The sequence below is a fragment of the Archocentrus centrarchus genome, chromosome 21 (assembly GCF_007364275.1).
Source record: "Archocentrus centrarchus isolate MPI-CPG fArcCen1 chromosome 21, fArcCen1, whole genome shotgun sequence".
NCBI classification, from domain to species: Eukaryota; Metazoa; Chordata; class Actinopteri; order Cichliformes; family Cichlidae; genus Archocentrus; species Archocentrus centrarchus.
This window is the reverse complement of record NC_044366.1, coordinates 16,982,918-16,997,363: the sequence shown is the minus strand read 5'-3', so window position 1 is coordinate 16,997,363 and position 14,446 is coordinate 16,982,918. Positions and strand designations below refer to the sequence as shown.

General features: G+C 40.0%; 1 protein-coding gene across 1 annotated transcript; it reads left to right on the top strand.

Annotated features, from left to right (window-relative positions):
- Nucleotides 1-865: 865 nt before the first annotated feature.
- Nucleotides 866-14,317, top strand: ifih1 (interferon induced with helicase C domain 1). Its single transcript, XM_030758558.1, is given in 19 exon segments — nt 866-1,094; nt 1,097-1,419; nt 1,742-1,898; nt 4,787-4,921; nt 5,289-5,339; nt 5,868-6,002; nt 6,447-6,497; nt 7,980-8,203; nt 8,813-9,023; nt 9,906-10,123; nt 10,586-10,687; nt 10,787-10,910; nt 11,039-11,254; nt 11,798-12,054; nt 12,153-12,302; nt 12,443-12,604; nt 12,685-12,878; nt 12,971-13,064; nt 13,445-14,317. Coding segments are annotated over 19 exon segments (3,117 nt in total). The 5' UTR covers nt 866-985; the 3' UTR covers nt 13,649-14,317.
- Nucleotides 14,318-14,446: the final 129 nt, after the last annotated feature.

Below are 14,446 nucleotides of genomic sequence, written 5' to 3'. Positions count from 1 at the left end.
CTATACTATAAGGATCTAATCAAGATTAAAGCCTAAAGATGTTCTATTTGCAAAACAGAAAGGTCACGTAATGTTAGCTAGCAAACAAATTGACTAATGCTATCCTAGTCTATTAATTAACAGCTAGAAAAGAGAAAGACACGTACCTGTGTTCAATGTTCAATGAAGAATTTGTAGCCTTTGTCCAGTTGTGAACGTGTTGTTCGTGAAAACTTGTCTGCATGTCATAGTATATCCTAAAACCATATTAGACTGTGTAAACTCCATGGCCATAGACATATGGCCAAAGGCGCAGGCATGCACAATCGATCTGCACATGGATCCTGCTCCTTCCTGTTTATTGACCAATATTAGAGGAGCTGGAGCAAGAAGACAACCCTCCTCATTTGCATAATGAGGCAGAAATGCATACGGAAAAGGAAAAAGAGCAGGCAGAAATACGAGCGGTAAAGGGAAAGAGCAGGCAGAAATACATGTGGTAAAGGAAAAGCGGACGAGGAAATGTAAAAAGAACAAAGGCTTGTATAAGGAAAAGGCAAAACAAATATATACATTCCTGATGAAAATGCATGTGTAAGGAAAAGGAAAAAGAAAATTTATACATTTCTTGATGAAAACGTGTGTGTAAAGAAAAGGAAAAACACTATATTTACATTTCTTGATGAAAATGCATGTATAAGGAAAAGGAAAAAGAAAATTTATACATTTCTTGATGAAAACGCACGTATAAGGAAAAGGAAAAACAAGATATATACACTATATATATATTTCTGCTTTTATTTCTGATTATGTCAGTTTTGGTCCTCCATACTTTGGTGACACCCAGTGGCCGTTTTAAATGTTGACTTCTCTGGAGAAACGAAAGTGAAAGAGTTCCATTTTCCTCGACATAAGGCACAGTGACTCAACACATTTCTTGTGAATGTAGTTTCTGACAACGGAGGACTCAGTTTAGTGATCTCTGTTATCGGTTAATTGAGTCGTGATGGAGCCCGAAACGGATGAAATGCGCGAGAAGCTGATCGATTACTTTAGGCCGAGGCTCAAGGAGCTTATTGTGGTGGATCGGGTCCTGGATCTTATAGATTTTATCGAAAACCAAAAAAGGAACAGATCAGACAAAAGGCCAGAAACGATGGTGACATTTCGGCTGCTGAATGCCTTATTGATGCAGTACTTAAGGGACCACATACTCCCGGGTGGTTTACTACTTTCGTTAACGCGTTGTCAGAGGGAGACTGTAAATACGCAGCTGACTACATGCAGTTAAATCTTCCAAGTCCTGAAGTTGAGGCAGAGAATGATACCTGTGTCAAGCTTATTCAGCTACTGGGTCCCAGTCTTGAGGATATGAGGACAGACGAGGTGTGTTTGGAGTGTCTCAGTAAAGGTCTGCTCACCGAAGATGAGCGCGAAAGAGTAAGTACATTATAGTGCAAGCAACCCGTCAGAACCACTACAGCTTAATCTTCTGATTAGCAAATGGCTTTTAATGTTCAGAGAGAAAGGATGCAATTTTGAAGAGTTTACAGAATGTATTCAGGCTCATTTTATTAGCGTACAAAATGTCCAAAGGTCAGTGTAGCTGCACCATTTTGCTTTTCATCTTTTTACCAACACATGCCTTTTCGGTCTTTGACCACAAGATGGCAGAAAAATGTAGGCTATTGGTCTTTTCGGTGGCTTCACCTCACCCTGAGAGCTCAGCAAACTGACTTTAATTACTGCCCTTGTCTTCTAGATTACTACTGAAACAGTAAACAGAGGACTCAGAAGTGGAGCCAGGGCACTTTTAAGACGCATTGTCAAACGTCCACCAGGATGGTATTCAGTATTTCTCCAGATTCTGTTCGACACTGAACACAAGAAACTCTACGATGAGTTGAGTGGTAATGGAGGTAACTGACCCGATACACCAAATACTATTAGAAAGTCTCAGTGCTGGGATACAGACAGATTGTGCAAAACATGTGTTCATAAGTGACTACAGAGAGAATTCAGTAATTAATTTAGTAAATAATTTAGGGTTAATAATTAATTAGAGTTTTATCAGCAATTTTATGTTCTAATCTTTATTACATTCAAAGCCATTTCCTTGTTGTAGACTAGATTAATGTCAAACACTTTATGATAAAGGAAAAAATTATCCAAAAGAACCCCTGATCCAGGAATAATCATAATTAACTTAGTGTATACACTCATTGGACACTTTATTAGGTACACCTGTTTAGCTGCTCATTAACACAAATATCTAATCAGCCAATTGCATGACAGCAACTCAGTGTATTTAGGCATGTAGCCCTGATGAAGTTTAAACTGAGCAGAATGAGAATCAGAACGAGAAAGTTGATTTAAGTAACTTTGAACACGGCGTGGTTGTTGGTGTCAGACAGGCTGGTCTGTGTATTTCAGAAACTGCTGATATGCTGGGATTTTCCCGACACGCCCATCTCTAGAAGAATGGTTCTAAAGAGAGCTTCTCATCTTTCTCTACAATATCGCCCTCTTTGCTTTTAGATCTATGAGATCAAGTTTTCTTGTCTTTTTTTGTCCTCAGCTGTATTTTCAGCCTTTGTGTTTTTTCATTTCAGTGCTTTAGTAGCGTCATCCTGGCCGTCATTCATGTCACCTCTGCAAAAGAAATAGTGGAAAAATAACCTTAGAACTGAGTTTAGACAACATTATTTATAAATAATGTTCTAAGGCGGCGGTTTTCAAAGTGTGAGGCGCGCCTCCCCTAGGGGGCGCCAGAGCACTTTAGGGGAGGCGCGGTGCGAGGGAAAAAATAAACCGGGAAAAGAAGCTATCTGCTTGCTGTCTACTGATGTGAGAGAAAGAATGGACACATTTTTAGTAAAGAAAAGGCAGGGGAGACAAGCTCTGGCATAAGTAGAAAAATGAAAAAGGGCGTATTTGCCATACAAAGGCCCTGATAAATAATTAAAATGGGAGGAAATGTTTTAAAATGTTCATGCGTTAAATTTCATTCAGATAAAGTGTCATTTTAAAAGATGAGATGGTTCTAAAATAAAAGCAATTAGAAGGTGTTTTGTAGTGGCATTTGTTTGTGTGTGGGTTGATTATTGGGGGCGGGGGGGGGGGGGGGGGGGGGGGGGGGGGGGGGGGGGGCGCAGCAGGCATTGTGCTCCTTGGAGGGGGGCTCACCCTTTCATACTTTGAAAACCCCTGTTCTAAGGTAAAACATCTGTTTGGCACATGAGACAAAATTGACTTTTTTTTGTTGTTCCTTATATAATTAAGTTTACACATTCACTCACCTGCCACTTTACTCGGTACACCTGTTCGGCTGCCCTAACCAATCACATGGCAGCAACTAAATGCATTTAGGCATGTAGACATGTTCAGGATGACCTGCTGAAGTTCAGAATGGGAAAGAAAGGTGATTAAGTAACTGAACATGTTGTGACTGTTGGTGTCAGACGGGTTGGTCTGAGTATTTCAGAAACTGCTGATCTGCTGGGACTTTCCCCACACAACCATCTCTAGGGTTTATAGAGAATGACTGGAAAAAGAAAATATCCAGCAAGTGAGAGTTCTCTGGGAGAAAATGCCTTGTTGATGCCAGAGGTCAGAGGAGAATAGCCAGACTGCGTCGAGCTGATAGGAAGGCAGCGGCGACTCGCTATAACCACTTGTTATAATCAAGGTATGCAGAACAGCATCTCTGAATGCACAACATGTCAAACATTGAAGCAGATGGGCTACAGCAGCAGAAGACCGCACCTGGTGCCACTCGTGGTCAGCTAAGAACAGGAAATTGAAGCTATAGTTTGCACAAGGCTGGTGTTGGTGGTGTAATGGTGTGGTGGATATTATCTTGGCACATTTTGGGCCCCTTAGTGCCAGCTGTGCATGACTTAAATGCTACAGCCTGCATCCCTTTATTACCACAGTGTACACACGTGGCTGCTTCCAGCTTGATAACGTGTCACGTCACAAATCTCAAATCATTTCACACTGGTTTCTTAAACATGACAATGAGTTCATTGTACTCAACAGCCTTCACAGTCACCTGATCTCAGTCTAGTAGGGCACCTTTGGCATGTGGCGGAACAGGAGGAGTTTCACATCAAAGACATGAAGATGACAGATCTGCAGCTGCTACGTGATGCTATCAAATCTCTGAAGAATGTTTCCAGCATCTTATTGAATCTTATTAAGTTGCTTCTGAAGGCAAAAGCAGGGGCCAAACCAGCACTAGCCAGGTGTACTTAATAAAGAGGCCAGCGAGTGTATAAAGGCAATGATTAGTTCATATTTATTCAAAATGCATCTAACTTTTCATGATTAAGTCTGATGCAAATGCAGAGCAGCACAAAAGAGTAACTACTCATTCATTAATTCTTACTTCAACCTCAGTTACTGTTTTTGTAATTAAGTAACAACTAATTACTTAGTATGATGCCTCATGCATCATACTAAGTAATTACTTAGTAGTACCTTGTTACTGCACAATTACTTTACCATTACTGCCAAAGTAAAACAAAACATCATACTTGATTTTTTCCCTCTCTAGTTTTCTTGTCAGTATTTTCTCCATTACCTGCTGTTGCTGTCAACTCAAATAAAGTGAAGGGTCACATTTAGTAGTTTTAAGGTACTGCCTTAATACTCAAGGGCTGCTTTACATTACTGTTTACCTATGCAAGTAAAGTGAAACATCTGTCTTTAAGCAAATATTAATGTATTGCATTATAAAGTGTTACCCTGTTAATTGTTACTCCTCATGCATTAAAATGTTCCTTTCTTTTTTATTTCTTATTAGGATCAGATAAGAAAGCTTCACTGAAAGACAAACCTAAAGCCACAACAGGGGAGAATCCAGCAGCAGCTGAAAGCTGTGATGGCACTGAATCTATGGAGGTCACCGTGAACGAGGAGCCTATGGATGAATCCGCAGGTCACACAGAGCATGTCTGTTTAATGTCAGCATTAAGGGGGGTGGAGGAAGTACACTCACATGTGTCATACTTACCCGTAATGGAATGTGTCCAGAGTTAGTTTTCATTTTCGGAACATATCTGACATTTCTTTGCTAGAAATGAAAACTTTGATGTGCATATTTTGCATTTGGAAGTTTTTAAGGAAACTTTCAAGGAATGGAAACTAAGTTTAGATTACTCAAAACACAAAACCTGAAACTACTGAGAGAAATGAGATTTTGGTTGATTTGAGTGAAATATTGCAGGCTTAAAGATATACTGGCTGCCTTTCACAATGTGTGTGTGCTGTGTTTGTTTTTTTAACTTTGGTTTATATCCTTTCAGACCTGTATGCAAGCAACGAACTGCCCAGCTCCTTGGAGCCCTCACAGCCAGGTGGGATTGATTTACTCTCATTCGCTCTGTTGAAGCTGTTAAGCTATTAAAATGGGTGCTGGTCACCCGATCTCAGTCACCAGAACTCAGTCTAGTAGGGCACCTTTGGCATGTGGCGGAACAGGAGGAGTTTCACATCAAAGACGTGAAGATGACAGATCTGCAGCTGCTACGTGATGCTATCAAATCTCTGAAGAATGTTTCCAGCATCTTATTGAATCTTATTAAGTTGCTTCTGAAGGCAAAAGCGGGGGCCAAACCAGCACTAGCCAGGTGTACTTAATAAAGAGGCCAGCGAGTGTATAAAGGCAATGATTAGTTCATATTTACTCAAAATGCATCTAACTTTTCATGATTAAGTCTGATGCAAACCCAGAGCAGCACAAAAGAGTAACTACTCATTCATTAATTCTTACTTCAACTTTAGTTACTATTTTTTGTAATTAAGCAATAACTAATTACTTAGTATGATGCCTCATGCATAATTGTTACTCCTCATTAATGAAATGTTCCTTTCTTTCTTATTAGGATCAGATAAGAAAGCTTCACTGAAAGACAAACCTAAAGCCACAACAGGGGAGAATCCAGCAGCAGCTGAAAGCTGTGGTGGCACTGAATCTATGGAGGCCACCGTGAACGAGGAGCCTATGGATGAATCCGCAGGTCACACAGAGCATGTCTGTTTAACGTCAGCATTAAGGGGGGTGGAGGAAGTACACTCACATGTGTCATACTTAGCCGTAATGGGGTGTGTCCAGAGTTAAGTGTCATTTTATAGGCACATCTGACATTTCTTTGCTAGAAATGAAAACTTTGACATGCATATATCGCATTTGGAATTTTTTAAGGAAACTTTCAAGGAAAGTTTCAGTAAAACTGAAAATACTGAGAGAAATTAGATTTTGGTTAATTTGAGTGAAATATTGCAGGCTTAAAGATATGATGGCTGCCTTTCACAATGTGTGTGTGTGTGTGTGTGTGTGTGTGTGTGTGTGTGTGTGTGTGTGTGTGTGTGTGTGTGTGTGTGTGTGTGTGTGCGTGCGTGTGTGTGTGTGTGTGTTTGTTTGTGCTGTGTTTGTTTTTTAACTTTGGTTTATATCCTTTCAGACCTGTATGCAAGCAATGAACTGCCCAGCACCTCGGAGCCCTCGCAGCCAGGTGGGATTGATTCACTGTTGAAGCTGTTAAGCTATTAAAATGGGTGCTGGTAATCTAAAAACTTCTTGTTTTGCCCCAGTAGTTCACACCCCGTTACCAAACTAAGATTAGTGCAAGAACAGTGTACATTAGAGTTATAGTTGCCCCGAAGCATCCTAAAGGCAGAATGAGGGTTTTTGGAACATGCTGTTACATTAGTGGAACATTTCTCTGTCCTGCCACTAATAAACAAGTTCCATGTGTGCGTCATGACGAACTACGCCGAGGTCAAGGAAGACAGACCATAGCTAGCAGTTCAAATGAAAGCCATATGTTGGATTATAAAGAAATATAAAGGAAAAGTTACTTTTATGTGGCTGTGTAGTGTTTGACTTGACTTGTGGGAAAAAAAAAAATGTTGCTTGGGATCATCTACCCAGAATGGAGAAGCAGCAGGAAGGGAGATGAATTTGATTAATCAGTCCGTTTACAGTTTACTCAGTTTGTTTCAGTAAGAGTAAAGCCAAGAAACATGTCTGTGGCCTGCACAGTAAATGGGTTAAACAGAATATTTAACATGGAGGATTGTTCCTGCATTTTTTTCTAAAGCGAACTGAGCTCTTATTCAGTCCTAATGAATCTGAAAACAGTTCTATGGGAACTGCTCTTAGAAGTTCAGGAGGGCACACAGACGACTGTTTACTTATTAATATTGTTAAAGCTCTTTTTCTCCCATCAGTACACACTTGTATTAACTTACATGAAGTCGCTCGAAACAGCACTGTAACCTCTGGCATACCAAGTCTGTGAGGGAAAATTAAAAACTGTCTGCACTGAAGGAAAAAAAAGAGAAGATTCTGGCAGTTTGAACTCTGAGAGTTGAGTGGAAAGGGTAGCAGAGTGGGGGGTAGATGCACATTGTTCATGGTGCCTTAGTCATGTATTAGCCCCAGCCTAGACAAAGCAAATGAGTAACAGCTTGCCAGCAACTTGGGAGTCTAAGTGGATCATAGTAAGTCTACTGTACTTGTACAGCCAGCCAACAATGATGCGGACTGTCTTCCTCTAAGTGCTTCTTTTTTACTGTGACTTTCATCTTTAGATTTGTAATACTGATGTGAAAGATTGCATTTACTGTATATTTATTTGCAATCACATCTTGTGCAGAGAAACATTTGTTTTTAAACCTCAGGGCTGTAAGGTTTGCATAAAGCAAAATGTGTGCCACAATTTACAGTGCACAATGTTTATATTGTAACGCTGAGACATGGTTTACATGCCCTACCCAGTGCTTATGTTTGTGGTTTAAAATATGTGATATAGTCAGTGTTTCAAAGCTACGACATCTTACATGATATAAATGTATACTTTATGCTTATGTCCTCTTTTTAAATAGAACAAAAACAAAGACAATCAGGCATTTCCTGTTGGTCGCGTCTGTAAGTGTGGGTTGCTGACACAGACGGGTGTTTTGTGTTTCTGAACCTCTGCTCTTCATTGCAGATGGAGGTGCCTTAAGAGTAGTCAGAAGCCCCGAAAAAAAAGAAATTATTCTTCGAGATTATCAGATGGAAGTTGCTGGACCTGCCTTGGAGGGGAAAAACATCATCATATGCCTCCCCACAGGAAGCGGTAAAACCAGAGTTGCAGTTTATATTACCAAAAAACATCTGGAACGCAGGAAGGCTGAAGGGAAATCAGGGAAAGTGGTCGTCCTGGTGAACAAGGTACTATAGTGCAAGTCTGGTATAGAGTACTTATGGGTGTGCACTATTATGCTAACCTACTTCTGTCCGTTTCACATTCAAGCATTTAATTTACACATGTGGGCCAGCTCACCACAAATTATACACCATGAGGGTTCAATATTCTCCTGAACTTTATTTTTCTTTTTTGGCACATGCGAGTAGTTGTAAAAATCCATTTTGGATTCAAGTTTTTCCAGCTGTAAAAATAATGAGTTATTTAGTTGTATTTGAAAACAGATTTTGGAATAGTGATCATGACTGGAACTCATCACAGTGTTTGATTTTGGATTTGTGAAAAGAACAGAGCAATGACCTCCAGTGCCTCTGCTCTCTTTGTCAAAACAAACAAAACATCAATAGAAGCTCCTAAATTATTGCACAGCTAATTTGAGACCCCGCCTTTGCCAAACATTCTGGGGACATATTTATTTGTGGTGGTTTACTCATGTTGTCACAAACACTTAAATCATCAGGAGCTCTCTGATCCTAAAAGAAAAACAGTGCAGACTTTTTCTAATTTGTCAGTAAAATCTCTGACTTTTGTGGCATTGACTTTATGAAAATTTCATCTGCTCTGGTGCCCTGCAGATTCCTCTTGTTGAGCAGCACTACTCTGCAGAATTCCTGCCCTTTCTCAAGCAGCCATATAAAGTGGAGCGAGTCAGCGGAGACTCCCAGCTAAAAATCTCTTTCACAGAAATTGTGAAGAAAAATGACATCATCATCTGCACAGCTCAGATTCTGGAAAACTACTTAGAAAGGGATAACAAGGGAGAGGATGAAGGCGTGAAATTAAGCGGTATGATATTTCAATGTGATTTTACGAAATCATAGTGCTTCTAAAGAAATATGGATTCAAAAGTAAATATATTTATAGCATCTTTATATATATATATATATATATATATATATATATATTACAAAAAACAGCTAAAATCTATCCAGGCTTAAGCTTCAGACACTGACAGCTTCTGGAATAGAAAGCCACCCAGAGGACTCGGAGCAGCATCTCCCCTGATAGGATCTTGTCAAAGTCTTCCGACTCCGCTGCTCACTCCTGTTGGCACTCACCAGTCCAAGGTGGAATAAGCCACCTCAGTGGAACATATGCTGTTTGTTGAAACGCCTGAAAGCATGTACTTTTTTTCCCCTCCTAGTTTCCAGGCCACACGTCTGTTCAAGCCATCAGTGTGTGGCTCATCAAATTCACATGAGAGCTTCTATCACCCAAAATACATCAAGCTGCCATTCTCCCTACTCCTCCTTCCTCCAGGGAAGAATTTTTATCGCGCTGCTTAAACTTGTACATGTGAATAATTTTGCGTACACGTTTGTAAAATCCAAACTATATCAAGTTTTTTGGGTTTTTTTTGTTTTTTTGAAGTAGGCAGTTTTCCAACATATGTTATTGTGCGGCTTAAACTGCTGTGTCAGAAGTTCCTTGAAAAGCATTGGTTTGTGTGGGAGGGTTTGGGAGAGAGATGGCATCTGTGAGGGAAATCACCTCTGTTTATGTAACAAGCAAAATAAGCTAAAATTAGCTCTGCTCTTGGTTGAGAAAATTACAGTGTTTAAGAACTTTTGTTTCTGGACAGTAATGTTACTGTGAGAAATGGAGATGTGTATGTCATTTTTAAAAGAAAGCAAGCAGCACTTATATGATTCTCTTCTGCACATATAGATCTGACACTGATTATAATAGATGAGTGCCACCACACTCAGAAGGGAGAAGTCTACAACCACATAATGATGCGATACCTGAAGCAGAAACACAAGAACATAAGGCTCAAAAAGGAGCAGAAGGAGCCCATGCCCCTCCCTCAGATCCTGGGCCTGACTGCCTCGCCGGGGGTTGGGGGAGCCACAAAAATGGAGAAAGCTGAGGAGCACATATTGCGTGTAAATACTGTTCTCTGTCTTCACTGCATGGACAGAAGTGTTACATGCACATTACTCATTCTTGGCACATTTATTCGTTATTCAAAATATTAGACACAATATAATATATCAGCAGCAGAATCTATGGTCTTTAAAGCTTTTGATTAATAGATCTGACAGTCTGGGGGCAAAAAAAAACAAACTAGTCATCAGTCATGTGTCTTTGTGTCCATACCAAGTAATTCACGTGTCAGTGTAAACAACATCTTTTTTTAATCAAAATCTTGCCCCAGATTTTTCTGCTATTGTCATAGAGAATCTTGGTGATTCAGCCAAGTTCTTTCCACTGCTCCACACTGGCCCTGCACGCAAGCCAGCCGTAAAGTTTCCACTGCAACAGAAATTGAGCAGAAATAAGCTGTATCATGAGATCAAGATGTGGGATTAATTCTGACACTGTGAATCTTTGTATCTTTTTCACAGATCTGCGCAAACTTGGATGCCTCCAAAATAATGACAAGGAGCCACGAGGAATTCAAAAAGGAGCAAAGAAAATTAATTGTTACAGTTGAAGATAGACGAGAGGTATGCCTGCTTAGCGAGGCATGGTTTTGCTTTTTTCTACTTTGACTCTAGCTGACGTTAATGCAGGGTTACGTGTGTGCAACTAAATATCCTTTTTAGGATCCCTTCGGTGATGTAATAAAGAAAATTATGACTGCCATCCATGACCTGGCCGAGCTGAGCCCCACCTGCGACCTCGGCTCTCAGAATTACGAACAGTGGGTTGTCCAAAAAGAACGACAAGGTGAGCACATATTTTTACGCTCATCTTTATCTATTTAACCTTTGTTTGACCTCCCCCCTTTTTTTCCCTTCCTGATGACAGTAATCTGATATGTAGGATCTAAAAGTGCTTTTCTCAATCCATTTTAGCTGCAAAAGAAGAAAATCCGAAAGTACGAGTTTGCGCAGAGCACCTTCGACAGTACAGCGAGAGCCTGAATCTCAGCAACACAATTCGCATGCAAGATGCCTTCAGTTTCCTGAACAAATACTACGAGGAAGAGATGAAGAAAAAAACATCCCCAGAGGAGGAGCATAACATACAAATCACAGATACAGAGAGATTCCTCTTCAGACTGTTTGAAGGTATTGTGAAATTAGGCATTTGCTTGAAAACTAAAAGCAGTTGTTGACTTTATTCTATTAGTCCATGACATACGGCACTTTGCATAACAGTGTGAAGTAAGTTGTCAGCTAATGGATGCAAACTTGGTTACCAAGCTCCATCCAAAGACAGATATCAGCTAATTTGTGCCTGCTAGAATACTACAGTTGAAATCACCAAAACTGATCCAGGGACTTCTTGAACACTGTTTGGATGATTAACCATACAACCAGGCTATATCACTATATATGTGGAGGTTGCCTTGCTTTTGGAGCTAGCTTAAAATGGCCATTTTTCAGAGCCCCAGACATTGAAGATCTCTACCGCGCTCATAAGTTTAAGCATATTTACCAATCTAGCTGCTGGTATGTGGATTTTAACCCTTTCTACATTTCCTGTCCTATTGTTAAGCTCAGCTAACCCTGCTTATGACTACACTTACTAAACAAACATGGAAATTGTATCAACTCTCATGTCCGTGATAGAAAGATTTAACTCTGTTCTTTGAAATCTGTGTCTGGCAGACAACAAAAAAGAGCTGGAGACTCTCGCAAAGAATCCGGAGTATGAAAATGACAGCCTGTCAAAACTAAAAACGAATATTCTGCGCGAGTTCAGCAGCAGGGATTTAGCCAGAGGGATTATTTTCATCAAAACACGACGCAGCGCCATTGCTCTAAATCAGTGGATTCAGGAAAACCCCAAGTTTGCTGACATTGGAGTGAAATCAGCATATGTCATTGGAGGCGGTGACCAGAGTGTTGTTAAACCAATGACCGCTGTGAGTGCACATTACACCAGCTACATTTTTCTCTATTTTCCTGCACAATTGAGACTTGACTTACACTTAAACTTCTCTTACAAATTTGTTTCATTCAGGCAGAGCAAAAGGATGTGTTGAAAAAATTTGGCACCGGTGAAGTCAACCTGCTGATTGCTACCACTGTAGCCGAGGAAGGTTTGGACATACCAGCCTGCAATTTTGTTATCCGATATGGCCTTGTGACAAATGAGATCGCTATGATTCAGGTCAGAAATGAGATGAATAATGAGCAATTATTTGTGGTGTGTTTTAACTTCTATACTCAGTAACTGAAGGAATATTGCCCTGTGTAAAACAAAGGGTTTGCCTACCCACGTGCCCTTAACTCAGTTGTTACCTTTCTCAGGCCCAAGGCAGAGGAAGAGCTGAGGATAGCAGCTACACTCTGGTCGAGGTGAAAAACTCTGGCGTGGCTGAAAAGGAGTGCGTCAATGAGTATCGCAAGAAGATGATGAACAGAGCCATTCAGAAAATTAAATGCTTAAGACAAGCAGACTACGACAGACGGGTATGTTCACGTCGAAATTTGTAGTCTCTGTTAAGCTGAAAACCCGCAATGCTGTAAGACTTTTTGTGTTTGTTCATCAGATCACCGAGTTTCAGATTCAGGCTATAATGGAGGAAAAACTAAGAATGACAAAGAAGAAGCATAAGGACGTAAAGAACGTGAACCCGTCTGATGTAAAGTTTAGCTGCCGGAGCTGCAGCAAACACGTCTGCACGGGCGAAGACATCGAGATCATCGAAAACATGCACAGAGTCAATGTAACACCACAGTTTAGGTACAATTTACAGTTCAGTTCTTATGTGTTGAACTATATTCCACTCATGCAGTTTTACTGTGATTTTTCATTTTAATGCATCTCTTTTTCAGTAAACTTTACATTCAGAGAGAAAACGCCACTCTTCAGGAGCGTCTTCTAGACTATGAGACCAACGGCATCATTGCATGCAAAGAATGTGGACAGGTAGATTCATTTCAGGCTTTTCAGTTATTTGATAAAATTGTCTTGGGAATCTTGAAAGAATAGTTAAACATTTTGGAAAATGCTTTCATTCGCTTTCCTGCAGAGAGCTACTCATTGCTGCATTAACAGGAACTAGTTTCAGCATATGTGCATGCCTAATTTCTTACAAATAATGAGAAAAAGTAGGAAACTGGTAAATCTGAGTAATAAGCACTAAAACTAGTTGTGCAACGATGTGAGTCTGTCACATGGCATAAGGCTGCTGTCCTTTAATTTGAGACCATGTCTCACCACAAATTTAGATTACAGGACAAAAGAGCTCCAGAGTAAGCATTTCTTTAGTCTCAGTTTGAACCGAATGTTATGTCATTCTGTTACAGGTGTGGGGTTCAATGATGATGTACAAGGGGATCGAGTGCCCCTGCCTCCACGTGAAAAACTTTGTGGTGAATTTAAATGGAAAGAAAATTAGCAAATGCACCAAGTGGAGTGAACTGCCCATCAAGTTTCCTGCCTTCGACTACATTGAACATGCAAGCAAGATGACTATGTCGGATGAGTCAGATGATGACGAAACAGTGTGAATTACAACCCTGTAGAGTAACCAGCAATCAAGAAAACCCAGCTTTCTATTGTGTTGACATGTGGCTTAAACAGAATGACCTTACCAGACTAGTGAATATATTGAATGTCTGATTGTTAAGATAACTGGAGACATGAACGGTGATGGGACTTAAATGTGTGTTTGTCAAGCACAAGTGTAAATGTTTTACATCATGTTACGGTATTCCTGAATAACAAGAGGAAATGTGCAATACTGCAGAACTATGAACTTACTCTGCTGTGATTTTCGCATTGGATTTACTGTTGAAATACTGTGTGATCACTATGTATTGCTATGCATGTAAGTGTACCTCACTGGTATGAAATGAACTGGAAAAGCAGTTTTTGGGGGTTTTTTTTGTTTTTTTCCAAACCCTGGGTGTCTCGTGAGATGGGAGCCACTGAGCCAGCAATGGCCCCTCAGAGCCCACCTGTCACACACACGCACACAAACAGGTGCTGTTGATTTTCCATTAAATTCAAAGGTTAGTGAGTCACTACTACTGAGACAGCACTGCTATTTTTAGAAGGCTTTTTTTTAAGTTTGTTTGCACAAACAGATTACCTGTGTCATCTCATTGTCTGGATACGTGAACTGGCAACTTGTTTCATACAAAAGTATTAAGTATTAAAACTGACTACTTTTCCCACTTTTTTTTTCTTTTTGGCATACATTTAGATAATTAATGTACAACACTAAATTAAATAAATAACTTAGTTTTGTTCTCTTAGTGAAAAGTCACTTAAATATTTATAACCATGCTTCATGGTTGAGTTGT